Raw genomic sequence first — 15027 nt, 5'->3', positions numbered from 1 at the left:
ATGCCATCTCTAGAGACTCAGAGAAATGCTTCTTACTTTCTGCTGTAATGAGATGCTTTTAGTTTCTCTTAAAACATAATAATAAGCTAAACAAACAAACAAAAACAAACCCTAATAGTATCCGGGGTGACAGCTATACTTAATTATTTTATTTCAACTTTTCAGTTGAAATAAAAGTCTATACAGTTCAAATCACCCTTCAATTTTTTTTTTTTTTTTTTTTTTTTTTTAGAAATTTCCCAGTGAACAGAGGTGGCTGAGATTAAAAAAAAAAAAATCACAGAGAATCTAAAATAAGCAAGCATTAACTTTAAGAAAAACGACAATGGCAAAGCTTTTGAGATAATTTTACTGAACTGCAAGAAATCACAGACAGAACAGACAAACTCACACAAATGCTATGAGAATGTTTAGTATTCACACTGCAATTAGGTACGACAGCTGCTCATTTTTGCTATTTATATAGATATTAAACCATTACCAGTTAAAAGAGCAAAATATGGCACTGATGTGAGAACAGCTCTTTCAAAAAAAAAAGTAGAAAAAAACATAAGAATAAACACTCAACTGAGAACAGTCAACCATCTGGAATTTTAAATAAAACTCAGATTCCACAGATGCAAACAAAGGAACAAAAAGACTTGAAAAGGGCAAAGAAAGAGGGTGCTTCCAGCAAATATGCCTATGACAGATTCTGTTTCCTATAAACTCACAGCATAGTAGTGGGTCTGAACACGAGCTGCTTCCCAGTCGGAATCAGGATTCCCAGTTTTAACTGAATTAGAACTCTAAGTGGTATGGATATTTCTATGGACCCTGTGACGTAATGGCAAAACGCCTTAGTCCTGTACAAGTGGATGTTTCATACCCCACTTAAAACCCAAACCAGAAACCAGAAACATACACTAAGGGACACGCATTCTATTTTTACTTAGCAAGGCTTATTTTTCCAAGTTCATCCATAGTAAAAATACCTTCTTAATGAACGTGTTCAAAGTTTTCTAAATGCCTACCTCCCAGAGTCATGCTCAGTTGCTTGTCTTCACCCCTAACACTGAGCAGCATGAGGCACTGGGACAGGGTCAGGTCTAAGCAGCAGAAGTTTCCCTCCCTACTTCTCTAGTGCTCCTCTGCTCACTGTTCCTCGGTTATTCTCACCCAGAAGGCTCCACATGCAGCAATCTACCTAGACTTCAGTGATCTTTTATCTGTTTTTCAAAACAATCCTGTCTTCACATTCCTTGAAATCCGAATCCCTGGGCCGGGTGTGATGGCTCATGCCTGCAATCCCAGCACTTTGAGAGGCCGAGGCAGGGGGATCTCTTGAGGACTGGAGTTTGAGACCAGCCTGGGTAACATGGTGAAACCCCGTCTCTCTTAAACAAAACAAAACAAAACAAAAAAAGCAAAGCAAAACAGAGACACACACAGAGAAAGAAAGAAAAAGAAAAGAGAAAAGAAAAGAAGAAAGGAAGGGAGGGAAGGGAGGGAAGGGAGGGAAGGGAAGGGAGGGAAGGGAGGGAAGGGAGGGAGGGAGGGAGGGAGGAAGGAAGGAAGGGGGGAAGGAAGGAAGGGGAGAAAGAAGGAAGGAAGGGGGGAGGGAAGGAAGGAAGGAAGGAAGGAAGGAAGGAAGGAAGGGGGGAAGGAAGGAAGGAAGGAAGGAAGGAAGGAAGGAAGGAAGGAAGGAAGGAAGGAAGGAAATCCAAGAAATCCTAATTCCTCTCATGGAATGGCTCATTTTCTTGCCTGATCCCTTCTGAGGATATAAAGCTGTTACTTGCAATACCGAATACAGAGAATCTCCATCAAAGAGAGTTTTAGATAGAGTGCTAGGGGGATCATCCCATGTTCACTGCGTGCCCACATGTGCACAGGGCTGCTCCAGGCAGGAGGAAAGCCGTGTGAATAAAACCAAGTCCCCTGTGCACGTGAAACTGAGTGGATCCAGAAGTAAGACAAACAGGGTAAAGGAATAAGGAGGGATGGGTGTGGGTGAAGGTAGCTATTTTAGACAAGGGCAGTCTGGGATGACATTTGAGTAGACACTTGCATAAAATGTGGGAGTGAACTTACAAGGGTCTGGGGAATACCCTCCATGCAGCAGGCAGAGCAAGTGCAGATGCTCTGAGTGTGAAGGGGCTTGCCCTGTTTGAGGAACAGCTAGATGCCAGTGCCACTAGACCAAGGTAAAGGGGACAGGGCCGGAGGGCAGGCAGGGGCTTGACCATGGACAGCCTTGCCAGCCACAGTAAGTATGTTGGAAGATTTAAGAAAGGAAGTGACAGCCGGACGCAGTGGCTCACGCCTGTAATCCCAGCACTTTGGGAGGTTGAGATGGGTGGATCATTTGAGGTCAGGAGTTCAAGATCAGCCTGGCTAACATGGTGAAATGCCATCTCTACTAAAAATACAAAAAAAATTAACGGGGCATAGTGGCACACACCCGTAATCCCAGCTACTCGGGAGGCTGAGGCAGGAGAATTGCTTGAACCTGGAAGACGGAGGTTGCAGTGAGCTGAGATTGCGTCACTGCATTCCAAGTCTGGGTGATAGAGCAAGACTCCATCTCGACAACAACAACAAAAAAAAAAAAAAAAAGAAAGAAAGAAAAGAAAGGAAGTGACATGGCCTGATCTACATTATTCCAAGGTCAAGCTGGCTCAGGGGGAGGCTGCTATACTTGCACTCTCTCTAAGGGAGAGCTGGTGGTGTTGGCTCTGAAATGGAGATGGGCAGCTGGACCACTGGCCACAGGGTGAGCACGGAAGCACATAAATGAATTAGGAGGCTCAGCAGAGTCCTCCGGATGACAGATAATGAGGCAAAGGACTAGGGATAGATGTGGAAGAGGTGTGAGAAGTGTTTGGACTCAGAACATTTACCGAAGACAGAGCCAACTAGACTTGTTAACAGATAAGAGATGGAGTGTAAGAGAAAAGAGAAAAGCCCTGGGTGACTATGTGTTTGGCCAGAGCACCTGAGTTTAAGAAAAGGTGTCCCATTTTTTGAGAACTGGAGGGAGTGCAGACTGGAATGGAACATGGATAAGGACTTTCGGGGATCAGAAGTTTGTTTTGGGGCCAGGCGCAGTAGCTCACGCCTGTGATCCCAGCACTATGGGAGGCGGAGGCAGGCAGATCACCTAAGGACAGGACTCTGGGACCAGCCTGGCCAATACGGCAAAATCCCATCTCTATTACAAATACAAAAATTAGCCGGCCATGGAGGCGCATGCCTGTGATCCCAGCTACTTGGGAGGCTGAGGCAGGAGAATGGCTTGAACCTGGGAGGCGGAGGTTGCAGTGAGCCGAGATCATACCACTGCACTCCAGCCTGGGTGACAGAGTGAGACTCTGTCTCAAAAAATAAATAAATAAATAAATAAATAAATAAATAAATAAAAAGTTTGTTTTGGGGTAGGTTAACAGGGTCACTGCAGTACACCACTCTGGAGCCATCATTCACACTTGCTGGACTCCAGGCCTCTGCTGACAAGGATGCAATGGTGATGCTGTATTAGGCATCTAAGGAGAGATGTCAAACAGGTGGCCGAACAAGAATCATGTGAGATACAAAGCATGAGTTAAGTAATTCTCACAATTCCCAGAAGAAAAAGAAAGTATCATTAATTCCAGCTTACAAAGGAGAAACACAAAATCCAAGATCACATTGCAAACCCATGAAATCAAGAAAAGAATTTAAGTGTCCTGTTGACTAAGTATGTTATCCCATAAAAGATAAAATTTTAAGAGAAATTTCTTTTTTTGAGATTCAGGGGGTGGGTCTCACTATGTTGTCCAGGCTGGTCTTGAACTCCTGGCCGTGAGCAGTCCTCCTGCCTCAGCCTTTCAGGTAGCTGGAAGAAAAAATTTATTTTTTTTTGGCTCACCAGACCAGTGGTTTTGCAGGTGGAACAACCACAGTGGTGAAAGGGCCCACTCTTAATGAACAGAATGCCACTTTTACATGTTCTTTCAAAACAAAGAAGATGGCTGGGCGCAGTGGCTCATGCCTGTAATCCCAGCACTTTGGGAGGCCGAGGTGGGCAGATCACCTGAGGTGAGGAGTTTGAGACCAGCCTGGTCAACATGGTGAAACCTCGTCTCTACTAAAAATACAAAAATTAGCTAGGTGTGGTGGTGGGCGCTTGTAATCCCAGCTATGTGGGAGGCTGAGGCAGGAAAATTGCATGACCCTGGGAGGCAGAGGTTGCGGTGAGCCGAGATTGCACCATTGCAGTCCAGCCTGGGCAACAAGAGCGAAACTCCGTCTCAAAAAAAAAAAAAAAAAAAAAAAGAAAAGAAAAAATCAGAAATGGACTTGTAAATAGCTAGATTATATACACAAACTCCTTTTAGTTTTTGCTTTCCTTCATGCTAAGCTTTACCTATTTGCTGTTGTCTCTTATAACAATATTTTTGTTTTCCTAAATGTATTGGAGTCAGTCCATGCTGCAGAACTGGCTTATAGGAAATTAAGCCCCTTCATAAGGTCCACAAACAGGACCTACTGAACATCTAACTTTAAAAAGAATGTTATAGGCTTTAGTGCAGTATCCATTTTCAAACATTTCAGAAACCTCGGGAAAAGTTTTAAATAGTCAATTCTAAGTAACGTGGGGTCTGTAAGCATGCAGGTCTGAGGTTTATAAACATTTTAGTGAGTCACTGAAAGTACTGTATAATTGTTTCCTCTAGAACTCTTCAGATAACTACTGCCAAAAAGTGATTCTGCTTCTGGCCAACACTTAGTGAGTAATGAACCATATTTTCCACCTGCAGGGAGAATTTTTCTTGGAATTCCAGAAAATGTTGGCAAGAACCTCCTGGTTCACCTTCTGGAGCTACAAATCTTCACAAATTTCTCATATATGATTAGTGGTAATCACTGTGGAAAAGCCTAGACATACTCAAAGGCTGGAGCTACACCAAACAACCTCTAAAACTCTTTTCTTCAATAACTTGACTCAGTGTTCAAAAGTTGCTGGTAAGAGTACATTTACAGTAGTTCTTATGGAGGAATATATGTGTTATCAACTCTGAATTACCCACATCTCTCATAAGCTGATTCACACCCATGTTTATCATTTCAGTGACATTTGGAAATCTATCGGTAAGTCTACAAATCTATCGATAATTCTATCTGTAATTCTATTATAATTCTCTGAACATAAGTTATCAGAGTCTTATCAAGAACCATAAATCATGTATGTTTAATCACGTATGCTTTGACCTCATAGTCTCACTTCTGAGAATTTAGTTTGGGGAAATAATCTCAACCCATACACAATGCAAACAGCTTTGGAAGTAAAGAGTTTTCTACTGTATTGTTTATACAACTAAGTAAATGAGTCAAAAACTGATAATAGCCTATAAATCAAACAATACAGAATTAGTTAGGCAAATTATAACTTTGTTACAATAATGCACAGCTACTAAAATTCCAAATATTTTTTCTTTCTTTTTTAACTTCTCTTCTAATAACTTTGATAAAATTCCAATTATTTAAACTACACTTTTGGCTAGGCACAATGCCTCACTCCTATAATCCCAGCACTTTGAAAGGCTGACGTGGGAAGACTGCTTGAGCCCAGGAGTTCAAGACCAGCCTGGGCAACAGAGCCGGCCCCCTCCCTAAAAAAAAATCTACAAACAAAAACATATACTTTTGCAGGTAAAAACATGGAAAATGCTTACAATATTAAATGGAGAATCGAGAAGAATATAAATTATAGCTATATAGCTATATAAGGATTAACATTCTTAACATTCTTTTTTTTTTTTTTTTTTTTTTTTTGAGACAGATTCTTGCTCTGTGGCCCAGGCTGGAGTACGGTGGCGCAAACTAGGCTCACTGCAAGCTCCACCTCCTGGGTTCACGCCATTCTCCTGCCTCAGTCTCCCCAGTACCCGGGATTACAGGTGCGTGCCACCATGTCCAGCTAGTTTTTTGTATTTTTAGTAGAGACAGGGTTTCACCGTGTTAGCCAGGATGGTCTCGATCTCCTGACCTCATGATCTGCCCACCTTGGCCTCCCAAAGTGCTAGGATTACAGGCGTGAACCACCACGCCCGGCCTTTTTTTTTTTTTTTTTTAGACTGAGTCTCGTCTGTCACGCAGGCTGGTGTGCAGTGGCACGTTCTCAGCTCACTGCAACCTCCACCTCCTGGGTTCAAGCGATTCTCCTGCCTCAGCCTCCGAAGTAGCTGGGATTACAGATGTGCACCACCAAGCCCAGCTAATTTTTGTATTTTTAGTGGAGATGGGGTTTCATTCACCATGTTGGCCAGGCTGGTCTCAAACTCCTGACCTCAAGCAATCCACCCGCCTCGGCCTCCCAAAGTGCTGGGATTACAGGCATAAGCCACTGCGCCCAGACAATATTCTTAAATAGTATACATATCTGAAAATGATATCAGGAAGAAAATTTTGAAAAATGAGGATTTTTGATTTATAAGGGTTTGTGAGATTTTGTCCTTTAATTCAGTTTTAGTAATATTATTTTTATATGCACCCCGAAGGACTGGCCACTAATTCCATTATGTCTACAGAAATGGTGAACATCTCCCCAAAAATGCAATTGCCCTAAGTGGGACCCACCAGGTGAAGAAGCTATAGGGCTTCCTTGTCCAGGGCTTCCAGGACTGCTCATGTTTTCCTGAAGAGACAGATGCAGGCTCAGATGTCAGGCAGGGAAGAACCTAAACTACTAAATTCTTGCAGGGTTGGAAAAGGTTCTCTTTTTAGTGAATCTGCTTTTTGTTTTGCTTTGTTTTTTTTGGGAGGGGGGGCGGGGTGGAGTCTCGCTCTGTCACCCAGGCTGGAGTGTAGTAGTGTGATCTCAGCTCACTGCAACCTCCACCTCCTGTGTTCAAGCGATTCTCCTGCCTTAGCCTTCCGAGTAGCTGGGATTACAGACACGTGCCATCAGGCCCAGCTAATTTTTTTTTTTCTATTTTTAGTAGAGATGGGGTTTCACCATGTTGGTCAGGCTGGTCTTGAACTCCTGACCTTGTGATCCGCCCGCCTCAGCCTCCCAAAGTTCTGGGATTACAGGCGTGAGCCACCGCGCCTGGCCGTGAATCTGCATTTTTAAAAAATCAACATATTTTCACCAAAATGAGCCCACAGATTTGTGCATCAGGACAATGGATAGTTATAACATTAAAATGAACTGCATTGTGATACAAAAATATAGTGTATGTGCAGCAAAAAAGCATCTTTTCTCCTAGATACTTAAATAGAAGTAGTAATCCTGTTTTACAGTTAGATTTTTTCTTTTTTTAAATTTTTTTTTGTGGGGGGGACAGAGTCTCACTCTTTCGCCCAGGCTGGAGTGCAGTGGCGTGATCTCGGCTCACTGCAACCTCTGCCTTCCAGGATCAAGCGATTCTCCTGCCTCAGCCTCCAGAGTAGCTGGGAATACAGGCACATGCCACCGCGCCCGGCTAATTTTTGTATTTTTAGTAGAGATGGGGCTTCACCATGTTGGCCAGGGTGGTCTCAAACTTCTGACCTCAGGTGATCCACCTGCCTTGGCCTCCCAAAGTGCTGGGATTTACAGGTGTGAGCCACTGTGCCCAGCCTACAGTTAGATTTGAAGACTTAAAGATCAAACAGCAGTAGGGCTACAAAGGCAAGAATGCCAATGACCCCCTCTACTTCTATTTCCTTTGAAATCCATACAAAAAAAAGGAAAGAAACATCATCTTTGCACAGAGAGCCATTTTTCATCACACTGACCCTTGTTCATCCATTCAAACACAGCAAAACCTAAGTAAAAAGCAATTTTCAACCAGTATTGTCCATTGAACTTGGACATTCTTTCTATGTGCAGTAATGAGATCCAGCAGTAATCCTGTAAATTCTAAATCATCCTTTGGGCAGCCAGGATTCTGCCACTGTATCAAATGGCCCAATCTGTACTATGCTGATGGTTAAGGATGGTACTTAAGTAAGGCATTATTTCTAGTCAGCCATGAAAAATAGTAGCTGGGTCTAAAATGTTAAAAGCAGCTTCTTGTTTCCTAGGCCATCAACCAATTCCACATTTTATTTATTTATTTATTTATTTTTCGAGATGGAGTCTTGCTCAGTTGCCCAGGCTAGAGTGCAGTGGAACAGTCTCGGCTCACTGCAACCTCCGCCTCCCGGGTTCAAGTGATTCTCCTGCCTCAGCCTCCTGAGTAGCTAGGATTCCAGGTGCATGCCACCACACCCAGTTAATTTCCACACCCGGTTAATTTTTGTATTTTTAGTAAAGATGGAGTTTCACCATGTTGGCCAGGCTGGTTTCGAACTCCTGGTCTCAAGTGATCCTCCCGCCTCGGACTCCCAAAGTGCTTGGATTACCACTTCAAGTGAGCCACCGTGCCTGGCCCAATTCCACATTTTTAGAAATGTCATTTTAAAAATCACTGAACAACTACCATATGACACCTGCTCACAGGAGGCCCTAAACATGCTCCATTTCCTACTTCCCTCCCTCTCTTTCTCTTTTCTTTTCTTTCTCTTTTGAGATGGAGTCTCGCTCTGTCACCCAGGCTAAAGTGCAATGGCACGATCTCCGCTCACAGCAACCTCTGCCTCCCAGGTTCAAGTGATTCTCCTGCCTCAGCCTCCCGAGTAGCTAGGATTATAGGCACGCGCCACTGTGCCTGGCTAATTTTTATATTTTTAGTAGAGACGGGGTTTCGCCTTGTTGGCAAGGCTGGTCTTGAACTCCTGACCTCAGGTGATCTGCCTGCCTCGGCCTCCCAATGTGGTGGGATTACAGGTGTGAGCCACTGCGCCTGGCCAACATGCTCTGTTTTCTGTAACAAGCCCTAATCGAGAAGCTCTGGGGTGGAAATGAGATTCTGTATTGAGTAACAGAATGATTACAGCAAGTGAAACCGGATATGCAGCATCTATATATCAGGATACCTGAACGTTGTGTTAGGAGATTCATATTTGTCTTCTCACAATCGTCCCCACAACTCCCTAAGGTGGCTATGATCAGCCTCAGCTTACAGATTCCTAAGTGGATGCTCAAAGAGTTTTCATAACCTGCCTAGGGCAGGGCTGCCAGGAATCCTGAGCAAGGTTGTCGCCTGGAACGCTTGCGTCCTTTCCTCTCCTCTGCCCACCACCAAGCGGCGGGCTCCAGCTCTGTGAACACAGAACTTCCGTGGCCTCTCCCCATCTTTTAAGACAGACCTGAAGCATGCTGTCAGCCCCTCATCACAGCACAGTGGGAAGGTGACTGAGTCTGGCCTCAGAAGACCTGGATTTGAGTTCTAACTCTGTTATGCTATGTCCACCAATAATTAACCTCACCAGAAGACAAAAATGATAGCATTCCACTGTTCTCTTAAGACTCATCCTTACAAAAATTAGTGTTTACTAAGTTAAGTCAGGGTAGCCAAAAAAAAGTAAAAGCTCTAAAGAAGAAATGTTGGTTATTACGAGAAGGTCTTAAATAGCTCTTTTTCTTCGTTTTCCTTTTTTTTTTCTTGAGACAGGGTCTCACTCTGTCACCCAGGCTGGAGTGTAGTGGTGCCATCTCAACTCACTGCAACCTCCGCCTCCCAGGTTCAAGCGATTCTCGTACCTCAGCCTCCCGAGTGCTGGGATTACAGGCGTGAGCCACCGCACCCAGCCAAACAGCTCTTTTTCTAAGGCTAGCTGCAGATGAGGATGTTCATACTGTTTACTCCAGCATCCTTGAAGGTATGTTGAAAAAAACTCACTGGAAACAAAACCATGCCTGCAAACATGCACTGCCCTGAGAGGGAGGCAGCCTGGGGGACACCCAGCTCCTCGACAGAGCAACACGCCCAGCTCACTTCACCTTCCTGTGCTCTAGGGTCCTTATCTTGGGTAAAATCTGGAAAACTAGCAGTCCCTATTGAGGTTAGCTATTATTATCTATAGCAAGCATGAGGCTAAACACTCGGCCTCCTGAAGTGCTGGGACTACAGGTGTGAGCCATGACGCCCGGCCTCCAATATTATTGGAATAATTTTTAAAATTACAGTGATTAGTATACCACAATGCTAATTAATTATTTACTCATTAGAAATAATGGCAACAATTATGTTAGAAAACAGAAAAAACAGGCCAGGCATGGGGGTTTATGCCTATAATCCCAGCACTTTGGGAGGTTGAGGTGAGAGAATCACCTGAACCCAGCAGTTTGAGACCAGACAGGGCAACATAGCAAGACCTTGTCTCTACAAAATTTTTCAAAACTGGCTGAGCATAGTGGCACATGCCTATAGTCCCAGCTACTTGGGAGGCTAAGATAGGAAGATCACTTAAGTCCAGGAGGTTGAGGCTGCAGTGAGCCATGATCTCACCACTGCACTCCAGCCTGGGCAACAGAATGAGACCCTGTCTCAAGAAAAGAAAGAAAGAAAGAAAAAAGGAAAAAGAAAAAAAGTGCTCATGAGGCATTATATTAAAATAGTACAAACAGGTCAGGTGCGGTGGCTCACGCCTATAATCCCAGCACTTTGGGAGGTCGAGGCAGGCGGATCACCTGAGCTCAGGATTTCGAGACCAGCCTGGCCAACATGGTGAAACTCCATCTCTATTAAAAACACAAAAATTAGCCAGGCATGGCTGGGGGTGCCTGTAATCCCAGATACTGAGGAGGCTGAGGCAGGAGAATTGCTGGAACCCGGGAGGCAGAGGCTGCAGTGAGCCGAGTTCGCGTGACTGCATTTCAGCCCGGGCAACAGAGCGAGGCTCCGTCTCAAAATAAATTCAAAAAATAAAATAAAATAGCACAAATACACACATTTGTTTACTGATATTCTTTCTAATGTTTCAAAAGGTTTCACGATTTTCTAAAATGTCATTTTAATTTAATTACAGAATATTTCAAAAGAGCATGTTTACAGCTCCTCCCAACAGAACATCTGACTCAGAAACCTGTACTTGCAGTTCTCCTTAAAATAAAAGGAACACTATGTATTGCAAGATATTTAATGTGTATATGTACCACCTATAATTTATTCCATAAATTACTATAATTTTTGATTAACAAAAGGAACTAAATCCAAAATACAGATATGACAGACTATAAAAAAAGTCATGATTAACAGTGAGTAAATAAAATACAAAACAACTTGGTCATAACACAGCGTAGGAATATGAGGGGGCGCAGTGGCTCACGCTTGTAATCCCAGCAGTTTGGGAGGCCAAGACGGGTGGATCATTTGAGGTCAGGAGTGCAAGACCAGCCTGGCCAACGTGATGAAACCCTGTCTCTACCAAAAATACAAAAAATTAGCCGGGTATAGTGGCATGTGCCTGTAATCCTAGCTACTTGGGAGGCTGAGGCAGGAGAATCGCTTGAATCTGGAAGGTGGAGGTTGCACTTAGGTGAGATTGTGCTACTGCACTCCAGCCTGGGCAACACAGTGAGACTCTGTCTTGAAAAAAAAAAAAAAAGAGACAAAGCATTGACAAAAGAAACAAATAGGAAAAAAATATAAACCTTTGCAAGGTCAAGGGAAGTTCAGGGTCCAGGGAAGCAGTCCATGATCATGTTAAGATTTCCGGTATTTATTTTATCACTATATTAGACATTTGTACTTCATTCTGAACCTTAGTATTCTGTTTCACTGCATCCTTTCTGTCACTAAAGAAATCTTTAATGAATGGTCCAGCAGAGGTTGTCATCTAATTTAGGGCTCCAGTGCAGGGTTTCTCACACTCAGCACTATAGACATTTCGGGCCAGGTCATTCTTTGTTGTGAAGCTGTCCTATGTATTGCGGGATGCTTAGCTGCCTCCCTGGCCTCTTCTCTCTAGATACCAGTAGCAACCCCTTAGCCACAATCCCTGAGACAACCAAAAGTGTCTCCGAACACTGACAAATGTGGCTGGAGTAGGGAGTAAAACTGTCCCTAGTTGAGAACCATTATGCTAATGTCAACAGATGAAGATTCATCTCAGTTTACTGGCATATTGTTGTTTTAAACCAATGGGGTGATCTTAAGGCATTTATCTCTTCCTAACTTTTAAACCTATCCAAGGCCGTATGCTACACATTTATAGTTTAGAAAGAACTAAATTGAGACATTTTCAAATGCTTTCCTGCCCAAGGGCCCTGGCTGCTCTCTGTTGAATGCTTGTCCCACGCAGGTCCTAATCATCCCTCAAGTCTTGTTAAGGCCTTAACTGCAAAGTCCCTTGGGAAGCTTCTTCCTGACCCCAGAGCATGAGCATGTCAGCAATCCCATCGTACGCTCTCATAGCACGTTGTACTCTTACTTTGTGGCAACTACCATAATTGCAATTAAATAATCACTTTTGTCATTATTACTTAATGTTTCCTCCATTTCAGCAGAAGTCATAGCAATCTTGTTGGCTCATGCATCCCCAGAGCATTAAAAGAACTGTTGTGGCCGGGCGCAGTGGCTCACGCCTATAATCCCAGCACTTTGGGAGGCCAAGGCGGGTGGATCATGGTGGTCTGAGGAGTTTGAGACCAGCTCGACCAATACGGTGAAACCCCATCTCTACGAAAAATACAAAAAATTAGCTGGGCATGGCGGTGGGCACCTGTAATCTCAGCTACTGAGGGAGGAGAATCGCTTGAACCCAGGGTGCAGAGGTTGCAGGGAGTCAAGATTGCACCACTTCACTTGAGCCTGGGCAAAACAGCAAAACTCCATCTCAAAAAAAAAAAAAAAAAATCTTTATCACTGGCCAACATGGCTACTTTATTACTAGTAACAAATTATTCTGCACTTCACATGCAATCAAAATACAATGATATAGACCATGGCTTAAAGATAAATCCCTTAAGGCAAAATCATGACTAAGAATAGACTTTGAGCATTCATTTTTGTCTTTGGTTAACAACAAAACCTATTTATGAAAAGATGAAAATGGTGGTAAGAGGAACAATAAGGTGTGCTTCATTAGACAGCAATGAATGAGCTGAGGAACAGAATGGATGTAACTGGGGACATCTTTCCAGTTTTTTGACCTACTTATAAGCACTATTTTTTTTTTTTTTTTTTTTTTTTTTTTTTTGGAGATCAAGTTTTGCTCGTCATCCAGGCTGGAGTGCAATGGTGAGATCTCGGCTCACTGCAACCTCCGCCTCCTGGATTCAAGCAATTCTTGTGCTTCAGACTCCCTAGTAGCTGGGGTTACAGGTGCCCGCCACCACGCCCAGCTAATTTTTATATTTTTAGTAGAGACGGGGTTTCACCATGCTGGCCAGGCTGTTCTCGAACTCCTAAGCTCAGGTGATCCATCTGCCTAGGCCTCCCAAAGTGCTGGGATTACAGGCGTGAGCCACCATGCCTGGCTGATAAACACTAATTTTAATACTGTTTATTCCACAGAGCATACACCATATTATATTACTTACTTGTTTTTTAAATGTCTGATACCCTGAAATATATTTAAATTCCTCAAAGGGATGCATATTCCTGGGTCCACAGATGAGTTTCAGACTGTCTGAAGGACCCTTGACATTTTACGTAGAGACCTAGAAACACTTTCTAGGAACAGGGTCCGTAACTTTTTTTTTTTTTTTTTTTTTTTTTTGAGACGGAGTCTTGCTCTGTTGCCCAGGCTGGAGGGCAGGTGCGCAATCTCGGCTCACTGCAACCTCCGCCTCCCAGGTTCAAGCGTTTCTCCTGCCTCAGCCTCCTGAGTAGCTGGGATCACAGCTGCATGCCACCACGCCTGGCTAATTTTTGTATTTTTAATAGAGACGGGGTTTAATAGAGACAGGGTCTCAAACTCCTGACCTTGTGATCCGCCAACCTCGGCCTCCCAAAGTCCTGGGATTACAGGCGTGAACCACCGCGCCCAGCTGGGGTCCATAACTTTAATATGATTCTCAAAGGTGTGAGTTTAAGACCCATAGTCTTACATGGTTTTATTTAATTTTAATCATCTAGGGATATTCCCACTGTGTTTGGTCCATCCTCTAGGAAGAAAAAGAATAAAGTTTTGCTTACTGATTTCCTCTCCTGTTTCAGTTCCTGAACATAGCGTGCCAAGTCCACAATGATCTGTGATGCCATGTTCTCGGAGATAACTTCATGCTGCCCCGCATAATCATTCATTTCGTTCAGGGTGGAAATGAAAGCTTTACATGACGTATACCTATGGAACAGAACACACACCGCTCCGTTTCACACAAGGCCACGTTCATTCATATTCTGCTTTACACCAAGAAAATATTAATTAAAATCAGGTTAATTGGCATCACCTCCCATAGGATCCTGAGTATTCATTACACATGGAGTCTTCTCATCAAAATGGCTCAGAATTAATTACAATGGAAACACTTTTCATTTTGCAAAACTGAACCGTTCTGCGTAATGTAATATTTGGCTTTAATACTTAGCCAAGATATAATCCAAAATTCATATACATGCTGCATGTACTAATGTAAAGGATATTTAGATATACATTAGAGATATAGTATTTGAGCTGTCTGTGTTAAGATGCCTTAATCAATGACTGAAATGGACATATTTCTTGGGTGAATGATTAGCATAACAGGGACTCCTGATAGTGCCAAACCAAATCAAGACTCTGGAATGCAGATTCCATACTTCCTGTTTTTGCTTAATTACATTCTAAAGTTTTCCTAATTACTTTAATTGAAACAATCTGGCATAGGTCCAGTGACTCCGTATAAGAAAAGTTAATTATGTTTTTATTGTTCTCTCCTCCAATTTAAAAACTGACACAAAATGAATGGGAAATGCAACTTATTTTTATAGACATGTATTTCTCCTTTCTGTGTGTAGTCACCAATGGCATGTGTCTATTACAAGACAATTTTCAATGGTAAACATACTTGTATTCTTCTTCCTCCTTCGAGTTCTTTTTAGGTTGGTACTTCTTTGAAAGATTCCTAAAATAAAAATGCAGACATGTCAGCTTTACATAGAAAGATAATTGAGAAATCAGGAATGAAAGATAACATTAGTGCTTTTGTTACAAGTTTAAAACAAACAAAAAAAATGTCCCCAGCTGAAATTCATTTCCTTCAATCTTTCA

The 15027-nt window shown here is 42.9% G+C and overlaps 2 protein-coding genes across 30 annotated transcripts in view; both read right to left on the bottom strand.

The window, feature by feature from the left end:
- Positions 1-15027, bottom strand: part of C15H9orf78 (chromosome 15 C9orf78 homolog) — a 583691-nt gene that overhangs the window by 139093 nt on the left and 429571 nt on the right. The window lies entirely within an intron of this gene.
- The window catches only part of FNBP1 (formin binding protein 1), a 164688-nt gene that overhangs the window by 78318 nt on the left and 71343 nt on the right, over positions 1-15027 (bottom strand). For all 22 annotated transcript variants that reach the window (XR_007719605.1, XR_007719606.1, XM_050759941.1 and 19 more), the window contains exons 3-4: positions 14825-14881; positions 13974-14121 (exon numbers count right to left, since the gene is read on the bottom strand). Coding sequence is in view for 20 of the 22 variants with exons in the window: in XM_050759941.1 (XP_050615898.1) it covers positions 13974-14121; positions 14825-14881 (205 nt within the window). In the remaining 2 variants the exon portion in view is untranslated. The remainder of the gene's footprint in view (positions 1-13973; positions 14122-14824; positions 14882-15027) is intronic.

The sequence above is a fragment of the Macaca thibetana genome, chromosome 15 (assembly GCF_024542745.1).
Source record: "Macaca thibetana thibetana isolate TM-01 chromosome 15, ASM2454274v1, whole genome shotgun sequence".
Classification (NCBI taxonomy): domain Eukaryota; kingdom Metazoa; phylum Chordata; class Mammalia; order Primates; family Cercopithecidae; genus Macaca; species Macaca thibetana.
Note: the sequence above shows the minus strand (reverse complement) of the source record. Positions and strands in the feature narration are given on the sequence as shown.